This window comes from Epinephelus fuscoguttatus, linkage group LG20 (genome assembly GCF_011397635.1).
Source record: "Epinephelus fuscoguttatus linkage group LG20, E.fuscoguttatus.final_Chr_v1".
Taxonomy (NCBI): Eukaryota; Metazoa; Chordata; class Actinopteri; order Perciformes; family Serranidae; genus Epinephelus; species Epinephelus fuscoguttatus.
The window spans coordinates 27570395-27593156 of NC_064771.1; the positions used below are offsets into that span (position 1 = coordinate 27570395).

The 22762-nt window shown below is 42.3% G+C and overlaps 1 protein-coding gene across 2 annotated transcripts; it reads right to left on the reverse strand.

The window, feature by feature from the left end:
* Positions 1 to 3587: 3587 nt before the first annotated feature.
* Positions 3588 to 16371, reverse strand: myoz1b (myozenin 1b). Of its 2 annotated transcripts, none has more exons than XM_049564181.1 (6): positions 16212 to 16371; positions 12840 to 12926; positions 6237 to 6403; positions 6079 to 6139; positions 5784 to 5970; positions 3588 to 4213 (listed from the first exon to the last, which is right to left on the reverse strand). In XM_049564181.1, the coding sequence occupies exons 2-6, from the start codon at positions 12922 to 12924 to the stop codon at positions 3979 to 3981; spliced, it is 735 nt and encodes a 244-aa protein (XP_049420138.1). In that variant the 5' UTR covers positions 12925 to 12926; positions 16212 to 16371; the 3' UTR covers positions 3588 to 3978. The 2 variants fall into 2 exon arrangements, with proteins under 2 accessions (XP_049420138.1, XP_049420137.1); XM_049564180.1 differs by having other exon boundaries at positions 6079 to 6142.
* Between the last annotated feature and the right edge of the window lie 6391 nt (positions 16372 to 22762).

Below are 22762 nucleotides of genomic sequence, written 5' to 3' on the forward strand. Positions count from 1 at the left end.
GATGCTGAGACTCTACTGACTGCGTGACTGGTAGACGGCAGTGGGTGGCGCAACAGGCCAAAACATAAACATGATTTGCGGACCATAAATTTTTTTTTTAAAATGCAAATATTGTGGCTGTACTATTGTTGTCGGTGAGATCAGTATGTTATATGAACATTATTCCTTAGTCTCTGTGACATATTAGGAGGATTTTATGACTATTTGCTTTAGATTTCTTACATATAACTCCTTTAAAATGCTATTTTTGTGGAGGCTTTATTGTCTTCACAATTTATTGTTTCTTATCTGTGAAATTAAAGTAAATAAAAGCTTTGTTTCCACTGAAGGAAATGGTTTCAGCTTACAGAAACAGACAGGAGGTCTGCATCACTGCGATGTGTAGTTACATTTCTGGGAGGTGCACGTCAGGCTATGGCGTAGGGTCTACGTCGACGTAGAAGTATGAATCCTGCATTAAAGAAGATCAGGTGCAACAATTTACGTACTGACTTAAATCACTGACATTACAATTTATAAGTATATAAATGATAAATAAATGTATTTTTATCATTATCACATTGTAGTGAATAAATAAGAGAAAACTAAACTAAACAAAACTGTTTAGTCAAAATTATTTCTGGCCCCCACAACAAATAACATTTTAACAGACCTAACTATCAATAACTATTTTACACATTTCTAAGTTTGTTTTCAGCACATAAAAAACCCACAACGTCACATCCTTCTTGCAATGAATTGTGGGCTATGAAATCAGTGAAGTCTGCTGAAGTCTGCACCCCAAGTGGACTCTCTGGAAGTCTGCAGAAAGTCTGCTTGAGGCCCCTTGTGGACTGGATGAATTGTGGATTTGGACAGCACTCAGCACTCCCAGACTTGCCTCAAATGCGCGCTCCCAAAGTCTGCGAGTCTGCAAGTGCAACGAAGTCCGCACATTTGGATTCAGAGTAAGTATAGTGGGCGAGTCATGTAGCTAGCGAGTGGGCCACGCAATTAAAATAATAATAATAATGTGAAGAAGAAAGAAAATAAATGAACCCGGTTAAAACAGTCTGCTCAGTATAATTCCTGTCATGGGCCCACCTGCTGCCACTCAGGTAATTTAAATGCACACACCTTAATTTTCTTTACAATTAACACACACTCGTTCATGTTCTCCTCATTGAGTTTGACCTGATGACCTCATGCTCATTGCACATACATCAGCAAGACAAAGAATGCCACATAGCTTCTGTGTTATACATTTGCCAGATGAATATTTCCTTGATATCTTTTCAGTCAAACTTTAGTTCGTCCTTAAGTTTACCTAAAGTCGTTATAGTTTCTATTTCTGTGAGTTACCAGTGCTGACGGTGTCGCTGCTGGACGTACATCTTGGCAGGACGGAGCAAAAGGTGCTCAAGCTGAAGCACAGTTCTTAAATACAGGAAGTGGTCAGTCAGAATGTACCAAGTGCTCCACATCATGGGGGGATTTTGATTTCTACTTACTTCTTCAGAATATAATAATTTGTTGGTGCTTTTGATATGGTTAAAATATTTATGCTGATAGACTAATTGTCCTAAATGTGGTACTGCTTGTCATTGGCTGTGTGTGACATCACTCACTCCTCACTAATTAGTCCACTGTAAAGTGAGGTCGCCATTTTGAATGTATAGTGGGAATTATTAGACACTATATAGTAGACTCAAAGTCATCGGTTCACAAAGAGATAAAAATAAATCAGATCTTCTTTAGTGCTTCACAGTTACTGTACACAGTCGGGTTAATAACGCTAGCTAACGTTAGCGAGCTGAGTCACTTCTAGCTCTGGTTTGAGACGTAATATCATAATGCATAACGTTGTACATTAAATTCACAAGTTATTACATGACTGATGGCAAAACAAACTTCACCACAATAAAGATTAAACAGAAAATTGACAGTGTAACATTATTAATGTGTTTAATGTGAGCAGAGCAGCATCACAACACACACTGCGAGCGTTTAGACACTCAGAGCCGGATTGGCGAGTTGATCCAAGGTGCCCAATTTTCCGCCTCGTAGGGTAGTCATATTGGCAGAACCCTTTTAGATTAAAAAGAACGAGGCGCCCTTCCACCACGGGAGGGGCTGTTGAAGACTTGTGGGAGGAGCTGTTGATGACGCTGCATGTGGATAAACAGGAAACAGCTGATAGGAGGAATGAGCAGCTAGTAGCAAGAGGGAAACACAAACCTGACAGACACTGTAAAGATGAGCAACTGAGGAGACAAGGAATTACGCGCCCTCCTTGTCCTCGCAAAGGAAGAGGCCATTAACCGTCAGATGATGGGAACGGCGAAGGACGGGCCAACTTATGAGAGAATCACCAAGGACTGACCAGCCGTGGTTTCCCTCGGAGTACATCACTGTTAACGTCACACACTGAGCTACACATTTTGTTACTTGCTCACGCCCCCCATTGCCCCGAAAAAGGTGCATTCTGTATAAACAAAAGTAGGTAGGCAGCATTTTGCTGCACTCCCCGATTTTGTTTTTATACAGCCAATGCTGAAAGAAGACTGATTGGGCTTTCCTGCAAATTTGCACAGTTCCTATTTAAAAATGGCTTGTGTTTTTTCATGTTACAGATGAGCTCACTATATAGTGAGTAGGGAGTAGTGAATGAGTGAATGATTTCGGACACAGCCATCGTGTCACCTCTTTGTTTCAAAAATGGTCGTGAACAGCCCTCCATCCATCCATGTGATGGAACTGTAGCGAAAGTGTCTGCAGCTGCGAGACAGTAAAATGTCAGTCTTATGATAAAAAATGTTAAAACATTGAAAACACGGTCCAAAAATATTAAATGACACCCAGGTGTCACTGAGCTATGGGCCTATGTGATATTAGTATAGAGTATTATTGGCTGTTTGGTTGGATTATGATGAAACTCCTCTGAATATGTCACATAAAACACTTTAAGGTAACACCAGACTGTTTATGTGGACTAAAATTAACTTTACCTAAGTTAAAATCCTGCTGAAATCATGAGTTCAGTGTGCAAGCCATCTCTGTGTTTGTTAGAAGCTCTGTTTTAAAACCAGTGGAAATAGAGCTCTTGAACAATGAAATGACTCTACTGACCTCTAACAGCATAGGCTCCTCTTTTTTAACTCAGACTCTGGACTCTTGTCCATGGATACTTTGGTCCTCAGTGATCTGACTGTCCAGAGGTCGGGGTGTTGACAGGCTGTGATCTGATACTCTGAAGTTAACCAGCTTTGTAGTACTGAAAACCCAGAGTTAACCCTGAAGTTACCTTGCTAACTCCAAATCCTACTTCGTAGAACAGCCCTCAGGTCTTTGTTACAGAATTCAAAAATAGTTTTCCTCAGTTGTGGATAAATAAAACCCTCCTTTTGAGAATCCATCAGTGACGCCTTATGCAGCGCGGTCCTCAAAGTTCCCTTCTGATATGGATCCTGAGATTAAGACAAAAACCCACAGAGGCTTTTAAGAGTTGTGATTGTTGCTTGTTGTTTGATGGCTGTGGGCCTCAAGCAGCCACTTCATTCATTTTGGACCTTGGAGATAGTGGTGTTAACATCAGAAGCAGACAGACGTTCTGTAAAGGGGAACTTTATTGCATAAATACATTGTTTTAAGAGTGCAGAATGCTCATCTATATCTGTTCACACAGGTCTCACATTAGCTTATTGTATGCAAAATCATAGTAAGACTCAATCATGGTTCGGGTTGAAAGGATTAGAAAGCACACAGGAGACACGGGGAGATACTCTGTCCTTTTCTATCAACTCATTTTAAAATCATTTCCATGTAATTAAAGCATGTGTTCATGGGAGCCTCAGCAGTTCTGACAGTGCTTTAGGTTGGCAGTGTATGGGGTAGAAATCATGAACTGTGCCTAATGCTCTCATGTATACACTCACAAGGGTGTGTTCTTCATGTGTGTATGAGTTCCAGCGCATGTACTGCTTGTGTGTGCATGCATGTTCACAGGTCGTCTGTCTCTCCGTCGAAGGGGATGTTGTCCAGGTCCATGTGGATGTGTGAGTTTTCCTCACTGCAGATCCAGCCGATGGGCGTGCGGTTGAACGAGGGGCGTGAGCGGATGTCGGCCTGCAGGGAGGGCAGAGGCTCCAGGTCCTCGTTGACATCGTTGAAGTCTGGGAGCTCGAAGGTCAATGTCTTGGGCGCCTTGTCGAAGCCACCGAACGGCAGTGCCGTCCTGGGGAGAGAAGAGGAAGAAATATGAAGCTGGGGAGAAACAAGGGATGAGCAGTACAACGACATTTAGCTTCCTGATCTTGTTACAAGGACATATGACATCAACACACCGCATACATGATTTTCTAAAAATGACCACCTGACGAAGACCGACAGACTTGTTTGCTCAAAAAGTTAATTTCCTGTGTTAAACATTGGTTGGTGGTTGCACTGATGACTTACTGAGCAACCCAGTCGATATATAAAAAAGTTGGCATTGTACGTTTCTGCAAACCCAGAATATTATACATTTCTACGTTTCAAATCAATGTTTCTGAAGTGACGTAGTTCTGATTACATGCATATAAGCTGACTTTGTCATTGGTACATTGACCACAATTCCAGCGGCCAGTGTGCCACCAATAACCCCAGCCCGTTCTAATTCCACGGTCGACAAAGTCCAAACTTCTGTCACGGCAGTACCAAAAGCAACCTTTGGCGTCTCTTTCTCCGGGCTTTCAACTGCATTGTAAAGACGTCTCCGGCAGTATTTGACGCTGAGACCAATTGTCAAAGTATAAAGAGCAAGGAACAGCAGGAGGGAGGGGAGGTGGATTGGTCAAACACAGACTTTCACCTAGGAGTCCGCTGTTTGTGTCCTGTGTGGAACCAAATGTCAGTGCTATTTGAATGTAATGTTATGTAACTCACATCCACCTGTCACGTACTTATATCACTTAAGTGATGTATTTATGTCATATTACGTGTGACGAGCATAGCTGGTAATGACCTTTATTTAAAACACAAGCAAAACAGGAACTTGGGCAGATGAAGAGACACAGGTAACAGTTTGTTCCTCAGGCTGGAAGAAGAAGAAACATTTGACAAAGTTTTGTTTAACGCCACAGGACAGCGTCAGATTCAAACACCACCTGTAACAAAGTATTATTAGGAGCTGAAAAGTCCCTACAATGCGGGGAGGAGGGGAGATGGATGGGTCCAACAAAACCTGGACTTTCACCTGGGGGACCGCTCTTTGCTTCCCAGTGAATGTTAAGCCAAACCATGATGTTTTTTTGTCCATCTAACCACGTGCTTTTGTTGCACAAGGAAATAAACATAAATATGGGGTGTTTACTGACATTGTAAGTTTATTTTAAAAAAGACTGAATGCTTCTAACAAGCAGAAGCTGTACATTTCCTCTCGACGTGAAAGCCCATTGACTAAGTGGCGATGTTTGACAAGTTGGGATGAGAATGTGTTGGATTTTGCCACCTGGCCAAAACTGGGCATTTTAAGTCAAGACATGATCTTTTCCTAACCAAAACCAAGTGGGTTTTGTGCCTAAACATAACCACATCTTAAGCACAGTGTCTTAAAAACATAAAGTTTCAAGATATCTACAAATGTTACATATCCATGGTTTGCAGAAACAAACAATGCCACATTTATTCTGGCAATTTGTTTGATTAATGGCATGTTTTATTGTGATACTTTATAGGCTGACTGGAATTAAACGTTCATGTCATTGTAACTGCGTAACAGGAAACATAGTCAATACAAGTTGATGATGATTTGTGTGCGTGCGTACCTGTTGAAGCTCTTGTAATGAGGCAGCTCTTGGTGTCTCTGAATGGGTCCTGGCATGGAGGACTTCATGGTGGCTGTCAGCTCCTCATTGCCCCTCATGGCCCGTTCCCATGGTGATACATAGGTGCGCACATACTCCTTCCTCCTCTTCACCTTCTCCTCCTGCTCATCCACCAACTCCTCCACCACTGAGACACACAGTGACAGCGGAGAAAAAGAGGGGAAGTACCAGAGAGATTAAAATGCAAAGTATTAACAGAAAGAAATACTGAAAGTATAAACAAAGTGCACCTTACCTTCCTTTGTCTCAGGCTTTGGTGGAACAGGGGGAGGAGACATGAGCAGGTTCTCGAGGTTCTGCTGGAAGACAGAAAAGGAAATATATTCCGATCAGTACACACATATATACACACAACAAACACACACACACTCCCTTCCTCTTCTTCGTTCTTACCTTGTTCTCGTTGGTCACGATGAACTTCTCGACTCTCTGCTGCCTCATCTTGAACATCTTGGAGCCCTTGTTTGTGAGCAGGGAGAGCTCCTCCAGCATGGTGTCCTTGGGCGTCTTGATCTTGGTGCCCAGGTCGAGCTCAGTGGCCTCGGGGTCTGACTCATCATCTGACAGGAGGAGGGAAGAAGAGGAGGAGGAGGACATAATGAAGGGACTGGAGGTTGATTTTAGCGCTGCTCATCGTGGACTATATTGCTGTCATTGTTCATTTTAGTCAAACCATACAGTTTGAAAACGAGGCGCGGCTCCAACTAGAAAACAATGTTTTGATGCATTGGATGTGCTGAATGTGCATATTAAGGCAGTACAGGAGGAGGTGCACATTAATAATCCTCCAGGACTGTAACATGCTCATGTTTAACCCAAACAATGTGTCATGTGACTGCAGTTGGTTCAGATCCAGGTCGGAACACGTTCTCACCACAAACGATCTGCACCAGAGTTTGTTTGTAACCGGACCGAGACCACCTCTTCAAGAAGGTCTCAGTCTGGCTGTTTTGGTGCACCTGAGTGTGGTTGCTGTGTTCACACCTGCCCAAACAAACCGCACTTAGGGGGCAAACAAACTTGAGTTGAACTGAACCAAACAGGGCAGGTGTGAAAGCACCCTTAGATGAGAATTCCAATACCACGCTCATTTTTGTACAGTAGATATGAAGTTACTACCAGCAACTGGTTAACTTCGCTTAGGCTATCTTAGCTTAGCATAAAGACTGGAAATAGCTAGCCTGGCTCTGTCCAAAGGTAACAAAATTCACCACGTTACCTACCCACCAGGCAGCCCACTGCCAGCTTTAGTTCCCATCTATGCTTTTGTGAAAGCCACCAGACTCCATTGAGAAATACAGTGATTCTAGCTCTCTGAACACAGGAGCTGCTGATCTACTGCTGCCTCGTCAGTTAGTTAGTTTGTGCTATTGTGTGACTTTGGTGATCACGCATGAACCCTTTTGAATGCCAAAGACCACAATAACACAGACAAACTATTTGATAGAGGCAGTGATAAGACAAGCAGCTCCAATGTTAAATCACTGTTTTTCTCAATGGAGTCTGGCTTTGAAGAGAACAGAGGAGCCTATCCCAGCTGACATTGGGCAAGAGGCAGGGTACACCCTGGACAGGTCACCAGGGCTGACACATAGAGACAGACAACCATTCACACTCAAATTCACACCTACGGACAATTTAGAGTCACCAGTTAACCTCCATGTCTTTGGACTGTGGAGGAAGCTGGAGTACCTGGAGAAAACCCACGCTGACACAGGGAGAACACGCAAACCTGGGTTCGAACCGGGAGCCCTCTTGTTGTGAGGCGACAGTGCTAACCACTGCACCGTGCTGCCCTTGTTAACACTAAAACACTTTCTTTATTTCCTATGAACTAATGCACATACTTGAATGGAAGAAATCTGGCTAATGTGTCCCATGATGATTTATCCCTGTGCAGACAAACAGTATTTAAGCTTTTTTTGTGGTTGGTATTAAAACCTTGGCGGACGTGCCATACACTCTCTTATCAGCTGAACCCATTTGGTAAATTAAAAGATGGGTTTACCTTCCACTATATATCTGATATTAAATGGGGACTGTATAAGACAGTAAAGGGCGTGTTTATATCCTCTGGCTCCTGTACTAATCTTGTTGTGATGAATTAGAGTTGAAACCTGTTGTATGGTGTAAGAGGATGTGTGTGTGTGAAACCAGGGGGAGTCGTAGGGGTTACTAGGCCAAAGCAATATGGAAGAAAGGAGCACTTGGGAATGTCACGGCAGGTTTTCTGGTGGAACTGTTTATGGAGGGAAATCCTTATAACACGCTGCCTCTCTCAGTCTCTCTCCATTCCTCTCCTCTCCTCTCTTCCAGTGATGGAGAGATCTGATGGATTTTACTGCTCCACAGAGCTCCTCATAAAACACTCTTCTCATCCACCACATACACTCTAATATCACTCATAACACCTGGAGTCCAGCCATAAACCAACACACACACTCGCACGAACACATCTATAAAGCGGGGAGTTGGCATTGCAATGCTGCGGAGAGCTGTTAGCAGTACCTCGTAAATCAGGCTTGTGCAAGTGGGTGTGTGTGTGTGAGAGAGAGAGGGAGAGAGAGAGAGAGAGAGAGAGAGAGAGAGAGAGAGAGGGAGAATAATTGAGGCTGCTGAGCAGAGAGAACTCTCCCATGGGGATATTGATTAGAGTGTTAATTCAGAAGAATGTGAAACTGGAGCTGGCTGCTGACTGAGAGGAAACTGGACAGACTGACAGAGGCAGGAGGTGGACAGACGGACAACATGCAGGCATGGGACAAATGTGCGACACAGTGGCAGGGATGATGGACAGATGAGTGGGCATTAACTGGAGCGAAATAAGGGATAAGCAGGGTAAGCTCCTGACTGACTGACTGACTGAAAACAAACTGGTGGAAAGATACAGATGTGGCTGCAGATGTGACAGCAGAAGGAGCGGTAGCGAAAACAGCAAAGGACACAAATGGGGAAAGACATCAACAGATTGTTGAATGACAGCTATGAGCATGTGCACAGACACTCAGAGCACGCTCAGACCGCAGAGGGCATGCTCAGAGATTAGCAGAGAATACAGTGTAGTGTGGTTGGTGATATATTATATATATTATGCAACAAGTGAATGTCAGTTCTGCTACCGATAGAAAACAAACACATTAAAACAAAGAGCAGATTGCAGCCGCTGATAGCACCATGAATTGTGTATCACTTGAACTGCTGTCTGCTGTTAAGGTCCAATTAAAAAAAAATATTGCACTAATGATACCAGGCCTACAGCACAAATACAGCCATGATGTTTTATGCTGAGTGCAATTTGGCCATCTTTGCATCTGATTGTAGTTATCCAAGTGGCAAAGTTTAAATGGCCAAGGACACAATAGGCACAACAACGGCAGAGAGAATATATATATATATATGTATATATATATATATATATATTCTCTCTCTCTCTCTCTCTCTCTCTCTCTATATATATATATATATATATATATCCACAGAAAGGGCCAAAACAACCACGAGACACAAAATGACCACAAAAAGACACAAGACGGCTACAAAGAGATGCAAAACAGCTGAAAAGAGACACAAAGAGACTCATGAGGTGGCAAAACAACCACAAAGAGACACAAAAAGGTCATGATGATGACACAAAAGGGGCAAAAAAAACACAAAGGGACACAAAAGGACCACAAGAAGACACAAGATGGCTACAAAGAGACACAAAACAGCTGAAAAGAGACACAAAATGATTACTAGTAGATGTAAAATGATCACAGTGAGACACAAAACAACTACAAAGAGACTCAGAACAACTACATAGAGACACAAAATGACCACATGAAGACACTGGATGACTACAAAGAAATGCAAAAAAGCTGAAAAGAGACACAAAGAGACTCACGAGGTGGCAAAACAACCACAAAGAGACACAAATGACTACATGGAGATTCAAAATGACTACAAAGGGATACAAAATGACCACAAGACACAAAATGACTTCAAAGAGACACAAACAGACTCATGATGACTAAGAAAGGGGCAAAGAAACCACAAAGAGACACAAAATGACCACAAGAAGACAAGACAACTACAGAGAGACGCAAGACAGCTGCAAAGAGACACAAAGAGACTCACAAGGGGGCAAAACAACCACAGTGGATACGGTTACATGATAGCTTCTCATTCGGAATGAAATGAATCTGAATGAAATCATTCGGAATTAAAGTGTTTCCAGGTAGTTTACATGGGAAATATTCATTCTGAATGAGGGTTTACACGGGAGATCAGTTCAATCGCCTTTATTCAGGTCTGCACAAGGTTTGGGGCAGGGAAAGTTTCTGATTGGATAGGGGGCGGGGCGGATGTTACGTGTTTACGTTTACCGGAAGAAAACACTGTAGTCCTCGCTCCGGATAACAAGATGCTTGACGACGCCGTTATTAGTGCCTTTTTCGGGCGTGTTTTGCTTATATTCTTAAAGCAGCAGTATGACAACAACCTTGTTCTGCTAATGCTTCGTCTGTTGAGCAGGAGAAGGGAGGCAGAAGACCGTGCTGTGGCGAATGGAAACCGGAGAGTGCAACAAGTCCGACTGCTCTAGCTCAGCCCGTTGCTATGCGCGCTATATACGTCATTGCACCGGAAGGGCAAGGAAACGAGCATGCGCAGAAAGACCAGAATGAACTTAAAGAGGAATGAGTGTATACATGCACACAAAACTCTTTCATTCGGAATGACAAACGGAATAAACCACCCCCTTTAATCAAATTTAATTTTCAATCGGAATGACCATTTACATGACCACTTTTAATCGGAATGGCCTTTCATTCCGATTAAAAGTGGAATTAAACTGTCCATGTAAACGTACTGAGTGAGACACAAAATGACTACAAAGAGACAAAAAATGACCACAATGAGACACCAAACAGCTGCAAAGACACACAAAGAGACTCACAACTACAAAAAGGGGCAAAACAACCACAAAGAGATACAAAATAACGACAAGGAGATTTGAAATTACTACGAAGAGACACACAATGACCACAAGAAGACACAAAATGTCTACAAGTGCTGAAAAGACACACAAAGAGACTCAGGAGGGGGCATAGCAACCACTGAGAGACAAAAAATGACCACAGTGAAACACAAAACAACTGCAAAGAGACACAAAGAGACTCATGGTGACTCAAAGAGGCAAACAATGACAAAGAGACACAAAATAACTACAAAGAGATACAAAAGGCTCATGATGACGACGAAAAGGAGAAAATGACCACAAAGAGACACAAAATAAGAGAAGAAGAAGACACAAGACAACTACAAAGAGACAAAACCTCAGAAAGACGTGATGACAACAAAGAGACGCCAAACAACAAAAAGAGGCTAAAAACTATTGTGTCTAAAAACCGAGTGTGTTTTGCTCCCATAAAGGAGAAGTGGTGGGGCCTTGTGCATGTCTGTGCCCAGGGGCCCACTGTGCCGTGATCTGCCCCAGGTCCTGACGGACGAGGCAAGAGTCATTCCTCCAAACTTCATTGCAATCCATCCAATAGATGTTGCAACATTTCACTGAAGAGCATTATTATTTTTATGTCAACCTCAAAGTGGCACCAGAGAAACTGGAATTCTTTCTCCAGGCAACATGAATGTCTCTACAAAATAGTTGTAGTTAGTAAAGTCGCCAGCCTGGTCGCCAGAAGAGAAAATTGGCACGGTGCATTTATGAATACCACAGATTCGTCACATTTGTCTCATGAGAATCATATCAGTGTTTCTAAAGTGATGTTGTTTATGAGCTTTGTCATCAGGAGGTGGAGTGGGTGGTGGATGGTGGACCAACAAACATAAAGCCAGCCTCAGGCGTCCCTCTCCCCAGCAACGCTTTATAGCTCCTCCTGGGGGACCCTGAGGTGCTCCCAGGCCAGATGAGTAATCCCTCTAGCGTGTTCTGGGTCTGCCCTGGGGCCTCCTACCAGTGGGACCTGCCCAGAACTCCTCCAACAGGAGGCGCCCAAGAGGCATTCTGATCAGATACCAGATGCCCGAACCACCTCAACTGACCCTTTTCAACATGAAAGAGCAGCTCTACTCCGATGTCCAAGCTCCTTACCCTATCTCTAAGGCTGAGCCCAGACACCCCACGGACGAAACTCATTTCGGCCACTTGTATCCGCAGTCTCATTCTTTCGGCCACTACCCAGAGCTTATGACCATAGGTGAGGGCTGGAACGTAGATGGACCAGTAAAAGCTTCACCTTCTGGCTCAGCTCCCTCGTCAACACGACGGTCCAGCACAGCACCCACATCACTGCAGACACTAATCCATCATACGCTCCATTTTACCCTCACTCAGGAACAAAACCCCGAGATACTTGAACTTCTTCGCTTGAAGCAGTAATTCCCTCCCAACCTTAGGGAGGTGATCCATGATGATGAAGCCAACAGAACCACATCATCTGCAAAAAGCAGATGCAGTTCTGAGGTCCCCAAACTGGACCCCTTCCTCCCCACGTTTTTACAGGTTGCACTGATTCCACTTCAGTCATCTCAAACAGATAGTGTGGGAGCAGAATCCCCGTCTGGTATTTTGTGTTGCCTCCAATGTTGACAGATTTGTGGCTTCTCTGCCATCTGATAATGACCCACAACCCTCCAGGAGATGCCACATGCATGTTAGATATTGTGTTACTGCTTGGAACCAGTGTTTGTGTGCGTGTGTGTGTGTGTGTGTGTGTGTGTGTGTGTGTGTTCTTATCTAACTGTAGTATCACAAGACCACATTCAGTGATTTACACCCAGGCAGTTCATTTTACACGGGGATTGTGCAGATAGCAGACACCACAGAGCCAAACTTGCAATTGGATTTGACATTTACTGAGCTGGATAATCAGATCACACGGGAGACAGAGGCAAGTCTTTGTGGAATGAGGATGAGGATGACCAGCAAAATGTTTCCCGTTAACATGTCGTGTGAATATGATGATGTGATTGTTACGTTGTTTGTGTGTGTTTTACCATTCTGGCTGACGTTGGACAGGTCAATGATGATCTTATTGGCCTTCTTCCTCTTGTTAGAAGGGGCATCAGTGTTGAGAGGCATGGCTAAAGGACAGAACAAGAAATGATGACCTCATAATCATAACTGTAATCATCACATACCAGTCTTTAGAAAAAGCATGACAGCTGCTTTACACATGTATAGTACAAAGGACAAATTAAGTACTAACAAGGTCAAAGTTGAACTTTCACACTCAAGAGAAAAAGAAAAGTTTCAGTAAAAGTTTGATTTGTTTAGATTTCAAGATTTAAAGCTGCACAAATCAGTATTTTTAGCTATAGAGACCAAAACCGTTTCTGTACCAGGTTGTAAACATGTTTCCTCCTGCTGTATTGGATTGACTTGCTCTTTGAGCCAGCCCCTAGTGGCCATTCAAGGAACTGCAGTTTTGGGCAATTATGCATTGACTTTATTTTTCAGCACATTGTACTCTGCCTGCTCTCCTCCAAACAGCAGACAATGTTAGCAACTAGCTCATACCGCAGTGGATCATTTAGTCGCTAAAGAGACAGATATTTCCTTCAGGACTTGGTGGAGACCAAAAACTGAGCTAAAAGGAGAGAGGGTTTTGGATTTACATTCATCACGTTGACCAGTAACATGACTCCATATGAATGTTCAACACATTCTCACTCCGACCTCGTCACATATTGACATTTGGTCATGGATTTTCCGCATCCACATACGACGTGCAAGGTACCCTGGGTGTGTTGGTTGTAAACGTTCTGGGTCAAGTTCTGCCTGTTACATGTCTTCTTTCAAAATACACTTCTGTTTTCACAGGAAATTTAACTTTACATACAGTCTCTTTCAAAATAAACACACTACATCGGTACAACACTGCAAATTGACGTTTTTTTCCTTCAACAACAAAAACATGTGGTTGGGTTTAGGAAAAAAGAACAGGGTTTGGCTTTTGAATCTTAAGGGACATGAACCACTCTTTTGGGTGAAGGTTGATGTTTGTTGGACCCATCCGCCCCCCCCTCCTCCTCCTCCTCATTGGACTTTTGCCGCTTTAACTTTTGTCCTTGTCCCGCCGCATTTCCCCCTGATGCTGCCAGGCACTGTTAAATTATAATGTCAACCGACCATATATAATGCCAATGTTAAAGGATGCCTTTTTCCATTGGTTTCTTACACCCCAAGTCACTGCCCAAGCGTCGGATTTCGACGACTTCAGAGTGAGGCCACGTTCGGAAAAAATTTTTAATCTTTAATCTTAATCTTTAATGTTTACATACAGTCTCTTTCAGAATAAACGCACTATGTCGGTACAACACTGCGAATTCACTTTTTTTTTTCCTTCGACAACAAAAACACGTGGTTAGGTTTAGGAAAAAAGAACAGGGTTTGGCTTTAGAATCTTACAGGACGCAAATACCTCTATCTCAGGTAAAAGTCAGTGTTTGTTGGACCCATCCACCACCCCTCCCGCCTGCCCCAGTAGGACTTCCGTCACCTTAATTTTCATCCTTGTCTGTTTCCCTCTGACGCTACCAGGCACCCTTAAATTATGATGGCAACTGGCCGCGTATCATGCTGACGTTAAAGGACGCCTTTTTTTGTTGGTGTCTGACGCTACAAGTCAATGCTAAAGCGCCAGATTTAGATGACTTCGGATTGAGACAGGGCTCGCAATAAATACACCACTTTAAGTCAGTTTCTGTGTGAAACGCCAAGTAGGCGGGGCTAACTCATGAAATGTCTCTAACACTCACTCATCATTATCAAAACTTTGCTTTTTCTTTTCATATTTAATTTGTATTTAATGGTATTATTTAGTTTTAATTTTCTGTAAAGCATTTGGTCAGCGTTTTAAAAAATATGCTCTCTCATAATAAATTGACCTGACTTGATTTGTAGTCAGTAAATGGATCTTATTCTGAAAGAGAGACAACATAAAGAATCATTCCTAAAATGTTTAAATGTATTTGGTCTCTCAGGAGTCCAGCAGAGATCATGCCAGATTTAGCAGCAGTGAAATGTGATACAACAAAAGTGTTTAACTTTTCCATAAATATTTCCCCAGAGCATCCAAACTGATTTTCAAGATATGTTTCAGTGTGATGAGGTCGCACATCATGTCCCGAATTCTAGCAAGCTCCAGCAGGAACCTCACTGGGTTCCCTAATTAACTTAAGCACACTTTAAACATTGTGTATAGCCCCCCCTCCCGCCTGCATGCCCTTGAGGACACTAATTCCCGGTGGCAGCTCGTGTCTCTCTTGACTAACCACTCAGATGGGGGCCAGCAGTATGTCGCTGTCTATTGCACAGGTCGAAAGCAATTATGTAAGGCTGGAGGTGAGTCCCAGTACAAGAGAGAAAGCTGCGGGGCCCGTCTGCAGGGAGACAGTTAATGTAATTGCTTTTCATCCGCTGTAATTGAAGCTCATTTCCTTGCGAGGGTTTCAGTCCTGTGCAAGCTATTTTTATGAACCCATGTTCTATAGTGCCGCAGTGAGTGGGACTGTGCGTACATATAAACGCACCGGCACACACGCAGATTTGCACTTTAAACAGCTTTTCCCTTGTGATTAATGCGAGTCAGTGGCCGTGGATTAAAAAGTGGAGATTACAGGTGTTTTTGGATGTTCTGGGAAAACGGCAAGATGGAGGCTGTACAGATGGCGACAACAGGAGTGGCGCGTGGGCCTGGGTCCTGTTACCGCCCCTGTGAGTGAAGAGGCGCTCCTGTCCCCCCCAACGGCCTGTTTTAGCTCCTGATAAATCTCGAGGGGACAGCTGGGCAGGAAGGGCATCAGTAAGCACATTCCCAAATACACACATACATCCATACCCGCAGACTAAAAACTCCACTGCAGAGGGCCACATTCCTCACCTGTCACAGTGTGAGGTGCAGAAAAAGCTGCTGGGAGAAAAGAAAAGTCATCCACCAGCTGGCTGCCGTGATTCAGATTTCAGTAATTTACATTTAACTGACTCGAGAAATTGTAATTCCGCAATATCCATGTTTAATTGTATATGATTAAAAGCCTTTCTTGAGCAAGTTTGACTTTTAACAAAGCGAACAGTCAAATATATAACATGCAGTTGAGCATCTGCTTCTGATTCCCTCATTCATTAATTCATCCAGTTACAGAGGCCTCCACAGACCACAGATAGAGGCTTTTCCTGCAGCTGAAATCTGCTGACCACAGGAATTTAATTAAACTGTAACTGTCTCCTTGTGCTTAAAGAGGACCCAGATTTATTTGACAACTCAGTGGCCATCAGTGCCAGATAATCCCTAAACACTCAAGGCACGTGCGAGAGAGATTTCTTCATCAATGCCTTCACACATTATCACTTCTCTAATGTCTTACCTAAAGACCCAGGTATCCACGGGAAGACACAGGTCCCAGAAGGTCCCAGAGAAGGTGCGGCTCAGAGGAAGAGGAATATAGATTCCCAGGTAGTTTTGTGTCCCACAGCTTGTATTGTACTGCCTGCCCTCCTCTTCGCCCTGGAGAGAGTGAAACCCTATCAGCAGGGCTGCTCCAGTGCTGTGGACCTGGCTTCAGGGGTGGGAGGGGAGGGTGGGGGTGAAGTGAGTGGGGGGTAAAGAGGGAGGTGGGTGTGGTGTTTCGAGTTCAGAGGTTGGTAAGATCAGTGATAATAATAAACTGAGATGCTCTTTTTTTATCTACCACCTTTATCTGTTAGAAAAATACAGAAAGGTCAATGTGACAATTTAAACAAGGTATTTGTATTGGTGATTCAATAAAGATATACAGAGTATTGATAAACAGACACAGAATTAAAAAAAAGACAATCCCACCCACCTGTCGACCCAGGAACAGAGGTGCCAGACCAGTCTAAGGAAATCTGATAGAGAGGAAACAAAGGTCCATGTTTAGAGCCCGGTCTCAATCCGAAATCTGGCGCTTGGGCAGCGACTTGCGGCGTCGGAAACAAAAAAAGCACATTCTCACTCCGACCTCATCACAAATTGACATTTTGGTCACAGACTTTCAACGTCTACATATCGACGTGAAAGGTACCCTGGGTGCGTTGGTTGTTGATGTTCTTGGGCACCGTGTCACGTTCTGCCTGTTACATGCATTGTCTTCTTTCAAGATACACTTCTCCATCAGGTTAAGAGCTAACCTGACGGAAAATTGGGACACCTCTCCCCCTCACGTGAACGCGCAAAACCAAGGGCAAGGGCCAAGACAAGGGCTAAGGGGAAGAAATGGAATTGGTCCTAGGTCTGTAAGGGCATAGGGCTTGAATCAACAAGTCTGTAAGGGATCTATTTGGGATTGGGGGACTGAGACCATGACATCAAAGAAGACTGTAAGTCATTCAGATTTGCCTGCATGACGAAACAAGTGTGGAATTTTTCTAAAACTGTCATAAAGTCAGAATATGTGTCCACTCCTCGATTACCTGGTAAGTTATTCATATTCCTTTGGTCTGGAAGGGTCCACCGATCAAAAGACATGTTTTTTTTTTACAAAAATTAACCCAGCTTATGAATATTGTTTCAACAGGATAACGTGATGTTGGATTGGTAAGCATGGTGCTGTTATCCTCCGCTGTGAAACAAATCTTTGCTGAGTAAGTAGTCTTTGCTAAAAGTAACTACTAAAGGCCTGTCTCATATAGACGCTGGTCTCAAATATAAGCCTGTGGAGTTTGGTGAATTAAACAAATAGCTAGCTCAATGGTGCTAGGTGAGCTAGCAGCAGATGCACACTTCCTTCTGCGCAGACAGAAAATAGTTCCCACATGAAACTGCTCACAACTGTAGATTATTATCTTGAGTAACATGATTTCCAGAAAGTGACATTGCTGTTGAGTTTTTCCAACTTTTTGGTGCTTTACGCACCATAAGCTGGTTGCCATCTTGTTCCATTGTAGTAGAGAGAAGGCAGACATCTCTAGAGCCGATATCTCCGACACTCAGCAACTCACACCAAACAATCTAGATTGATAAGTAGGACTACAGGTAAGAGGACAAATATCTGGTTTTCGATTTTGGATGAACTATCCCTTTTTAAAATGCACACGTCACATTTTCCTTTTCAGAATATCCATGGTTGTTTGAATTAAAACACTTCATCACTTTTTGTCTTCAGCCTAGACTTTGCAACAGGCAGGAGAGTTGTGTATCGGTGTTATAGAGAGCATATCACATCTTATGAATGATCTTATTGAATTCCTCCAGCTTGTAAACACCAGAACAATCTCTCCCACCCCTTCCAATCTCAGGGGAACAGAGGCCTTTGATAACATGACAAACATCACAAGAGAATAGAAAACATCTTTCCAGCAGTTACGTTCTTCCCCTGCCACTCGGTTTTACCCGCCTCGGGGCATTTATGCTTTTGTTGATGTGTTTTCCTCCCCCTCTCAAAGTCTCTTTATACATCCTCCTGCAACTGCGAAACCTTTGCAACTTCACGCCTCGTTTGTGCCTGGCAGCAGTTACACCTGTATCATCATGTCAGTCACAGTTCCTCGTCAGTCCTCTGCTTTTCAGATTCAACCAGCAGCTTTTGTAAGTCAGTGTCAGTTTGTCGACTTTTGTGCAACTGTGGCAAAAAAAGCTGTGAAGGCTCTATATTTCTCTGCTGTGCTACCTTGAGTATCTGGTCAGGTTGTAAACAAAGATTTGTTCAGTCAAGTGGGAAGGATTGACCATCTGTAAAAGCAAGAATTTCTTCTGTGAGTTAGATAAGACTGACGAGAAAATGCATTTTTAAAGCATCTATAATCTGTATTTTTGTAATAACAATGTATCAAATGACAGTGAATTCTTTGGATGACGTGGGAGTGATAAAAAAAAAAACTCCAAATGAATAATAAAGTTGGTCCTTGACAGTGACAATGCTAACAATGCTAAGATGGTGCAGTGGTAAGCACGCTGCCTCATAACAAGAGGGTCCCTGGTTTGTGTGTCTTTGAGGTTATCTTGCATCTTTTTTTAATAAGTTTGTGTCTCTTCATTGTCATTTTGTGTCTCTTTAAGGTTATTTTGTTTCTCCTTTGGTTGTTTTGTGTCTCTCTGTAGTCTTTTGTGTCTCTTTGGGGTAATTTTGCAACTTTTTGGGTAATTTTGTGTGTCTCCATCGTAATTTTTTAGCTTTCTATAGTCTTTTGTGTCTCTATGAGGTCATTTTTGTATCTCTTTTGGTGGTTTTGTGTCTCTCTATAGTCATTTTGTGTCTCTTTGAGGTCATTTTGTATCTCTTTTGGTGGTTTTGCATGTCTTTTGGTGGTTTTATGTCTATCTATTGTCATTTTGTGTCTCTGAGGTCAGTTTGCATCTCTTGGTGTTTTTTTCTGTCTCTTTGAGGTCATTTTGCATCTCTTTTGGTGGTTTTGTTTCTCTCTGTAGTCATTTTGTGTCTCTGAGGTCATTTTGTATCTCTTGGTGGTTTTTTCTGTCTCTTTGATGTCATTTTGCATCTCTTTTGGTGGTTTTGTGTCTCTCTATTGTCATTTTGTGTCTCTTTGAGGTCATTTTGCATCTCTTGGTGGTTTTGTGTCTCTCTGAGGTCATTTTGTATCTCTTGGTGGTTTTTTCTGTCTCTCTGAGGTCATTTTGCATCTCTTTTGGTGGTTTTGTGTCTCTCTGTTGTCATTTTGTGTCTCTTTAAGGTTATTTTGTTTCTCCTTTGGTTGTTTTGTGTCTCTCTGTAGTCTTTTGTGTCTCTTTGGGGTAATTTCTCAACTTTTTGGGTAATTTTGTGTGTCTCCATCGTAATTTTTTAGCTTTCTATAGTCTTTTGTGTCTCTATGAGGTCATTTTTGTATCTCTTTTGGTGGTTTTGTGTCTCTCTATAGTCATTTTGTGTCTCTTTGAGGTCATTTTGTATCTCTTTTGGTGGTTTTGCATGTCTTTTGGTGGTTTTATGTCTATCTATTGTCATTTTGTGTCTCTGAGGTCAGTTTGCATCTCTTGGTGTTTTTTTCTGTCTCTTTGAGGTCATTTTGCATCTCTTTTGGTGGTTTTGTTTCTCTCTGTAGTCATTTTGTGTCTCTGAGGTCATTTTGTATCTCTTGGTGGTTTTTTCTGTCTCTTTGATGTCATTTTGCATCTCTTTTGGTGGTTTTGTGTCTCTCTATTGTCATTTTGTGTCTCTTTGAGGTCATTTTGCATCTCTTGGTGGTTTTGTGTCTCTCTGAGGTCATTTTGTATCTCTTGGTGGTTTTTTCTGTCTCTCTGAGGTCATTTTGCATCTCTTTTGGTGGTTTTGTGTCTCTCTGTTGTCATTTTGTGTCTCTTTGAGGTCATTTTGCATCTCTTGGTGGTTTTGTGTCTCTCTGAGGTCATTTTGTATCTGTTGGTGTTTTTTTCTGTCTCTTTGAGGTCATTTTGCATCTCTTTTGGTGGTTTTGTGTCTCTCTATTGTCATTTTGTGTCTCTTTGAGGTTATTTTGCATCTCTTGGTGGTTTTGTATCTCTCTGAGGTCATTTTGTGTCTCTTTGAGGTCATTTTGTATCTTTTTTGGTGGTTTTGTATCTCTCTGTAGTCATTTTGTATCTCTTTGAGGTCATTTTGTATCTTTTTGGTGGTTTTGTATCTCTATTGTCATTTTGTGTCTCTTTGAGGTCATTTTGCATCTCTTGGTGGTTTTGTATCTCTTTGAGGTCATTTTGTATCTCTTTGAGGTCATTTTGTATCTTTTTTGGTGGTTTTGTATCTCTCTGTAGTCATTTTGTATCTCTTTGAGGTCATTTTGTATCTTTTTGGTGGTTTTGTATCTCTCTGTAGTCATTTTATGTCTCTTTGAGGTCATTTTGTATCTCTTTTGGTCATTTTGTGTCTCTTTTAGGTCATTTTGTAACTTTGTTGGTGCTTTTGTATCTCTCTGTAGTTATTTTATGTCTCTTTGAGGTCATTTTGTATCTCTTTTGGTCATTTTGTGTCTCTAGTCATTTTATGTCTCTTTGAGGTCATTTTGCATGTGTTTTTGGTCATTTTGTGTCTGTTTAACTACATTTATTTTATCGCTTTTGGTCATTTTGTGTCTCTCCGTAGTCTTTTGTGTCTCTTTGAGGGCATTTTGTGAGCTTTTCTTGGGGCTCATTTGTGTCTTTTTGAAGTTATTTTGTATCATCTTTGGTTGTTTTGTGTCTCTCTATAGTAATTTTGTGTCTCTTTAAGGTCAATTTGTATCTTCTTTGGTGGTTTTGTGCCTCTCTGTAGTCTTTAGTATCTCTATGAGGTAATTTTCTGTTTGTTTGGAGTTTTTTTTGGTCATTTTGTGTCTCTAGTTATTTCGGGGGTTTTTTGGTCGTTTTTGTATCTCTCTGTAGTGAATTTGTGTCTCTCTGAGGTCATTTTGCATGTTGTTTTTGTCATTTTGTGTCTCTTTACGATCAGTTTGTATCTCTTTGTCATTTTGTGTCTCTGAAGTCTTTTTGTGTCTCTTTGAGGTCATTTTGTATTGCTTTGATGTTATTTTGTGTCTCTTTCTCATTTATGTTTCTTGGCAGTTCCCTCACATCTCTTTGTGGTCATTTGTGTCTTTTTCCAGTTGATCTGTGAAGGCAGTGATGTAGTAGTAGTAGCTGATGAGGTGGGTGTACTACTAGGTTGATGAATTGGCTACCGAGGAGGAAGTGGGTTTACCCTTCTATATATATCAATGGCATTTTGACTGATAGGTGGTTATACTGCAAACCGCCAGAAAAAGAGATGGGTACACCCCGTATACCTGCATATACCCGACACAACACCACTGTCGTTCAGTCATCTATCTTTGAGAACAACCATTACTTGTCCATCTTCTGACCTGCCCCTAAACCCTGACCGCTGACCCCAAACACTCGACACTGTTGACCCAGAAACATGGTGTGAGTAAAGAGCCTCTTTGGCGGAGGGGCAGACAGAGACAGGATGTACGAGGTAGCACCCCCACCCCCCCTCCAACTCTCAAAAGCACTGTAAAAAAAAAAAATAAAAGCCATCAGAATTAAGAGTTTAGCACCAGGCCAAATAGCTGGAGATTAACGGCTCCAAAAATAGGTGAAATGGTGTGTGTGTGTGTGTGTGTGTGTGTGTGTGTGTGTGTGTGTGTGTGTGTGTGTGTGTGTGATTGAGTGAGAGAGGAATTAACAGAGACGAGGAGAGAGACCGATAGAGGGAGAATTGTAGAACTAATTTGGTAATTTGGCCAAGAGTTGAAAGAGCCACTTCAGTCATTACTGTAAGTGCAGCCACAGCGTTTATGTATTTCTAAAATCCAGTGACCTAGTTAGCAGAAAAATGAATCTGCTGCTGCACACTGGAGTGGGATATCTGTGTATGAGTGTTTTACCTTCCACTAGCACAGCAGCTAAGCTTACCAGCGGACCTGAACAGGACTAAAGTTAGTGGCTAAAGTTAGCCCTGTCTGTCACCTGATCCCAGTCAAGGGTCAGAGGTTAGATCCCTTTCAGTGGCTGTGGTTGGGTTTCACAGTCAGGTGGCTGTCATTAAACTGCTGTGAAATGTAGTTTCTGCAAGGGCATTTTCAACAATGATCAGATATTAAATATAAAATAGGAGAATTAAAAAGGGGATGCATGTATTTGATATGGTTTTTATCTCTTCTCGTTCAGATGGATTACTCAATACACAATGTGTTTAGGATTAAGATAAAAAATTTAAATGATGATTTAAAGTATTAAAAGGTAGGATGTAAAATGGAAACCAGATTATTTTCCCCTGTCGCTTTTACATTAAATGTAATATCTGTGATTAGACAAGGGAGACCAGAAGCTGTAGTGGAGCAACATGTCTGGATTACAAATCCTACAGTGCCTCCATGTGGTGAAAGTTTCACAGAACATTTTCTTAACTCCAAAACTGTCACTATAAAAGACTGTGTATTTGATCTCTAAATCCTGAGAGACCAATTAAGCCATTAGACTGTTCAG

Bases quoted from the DNA above. Each gene is read 5' to 3' on its own strand.
- myoz1b (XM_049564180.1), bottom strand. From the start codon at position 12,924: ATGCCTCTCAACACTGATGCCCCTTCTAACAAGAGGAAGAAGGCCAAT. The intron at 6,404-12,839 runs GTAAAACACACA...TCCTCCTGTCAG, and splicing joins GTCCAACGTCAGCCAGAATG to ATGATGAGTCAGACCCCGAG. The intron at 6,143-6,236 runs GTAAGAACGAAG...TCTGTCTTCCAG, and splicing joins TCGTGACCAACGAGAACAAG to CAGAACCTCGAGAACCTGCT.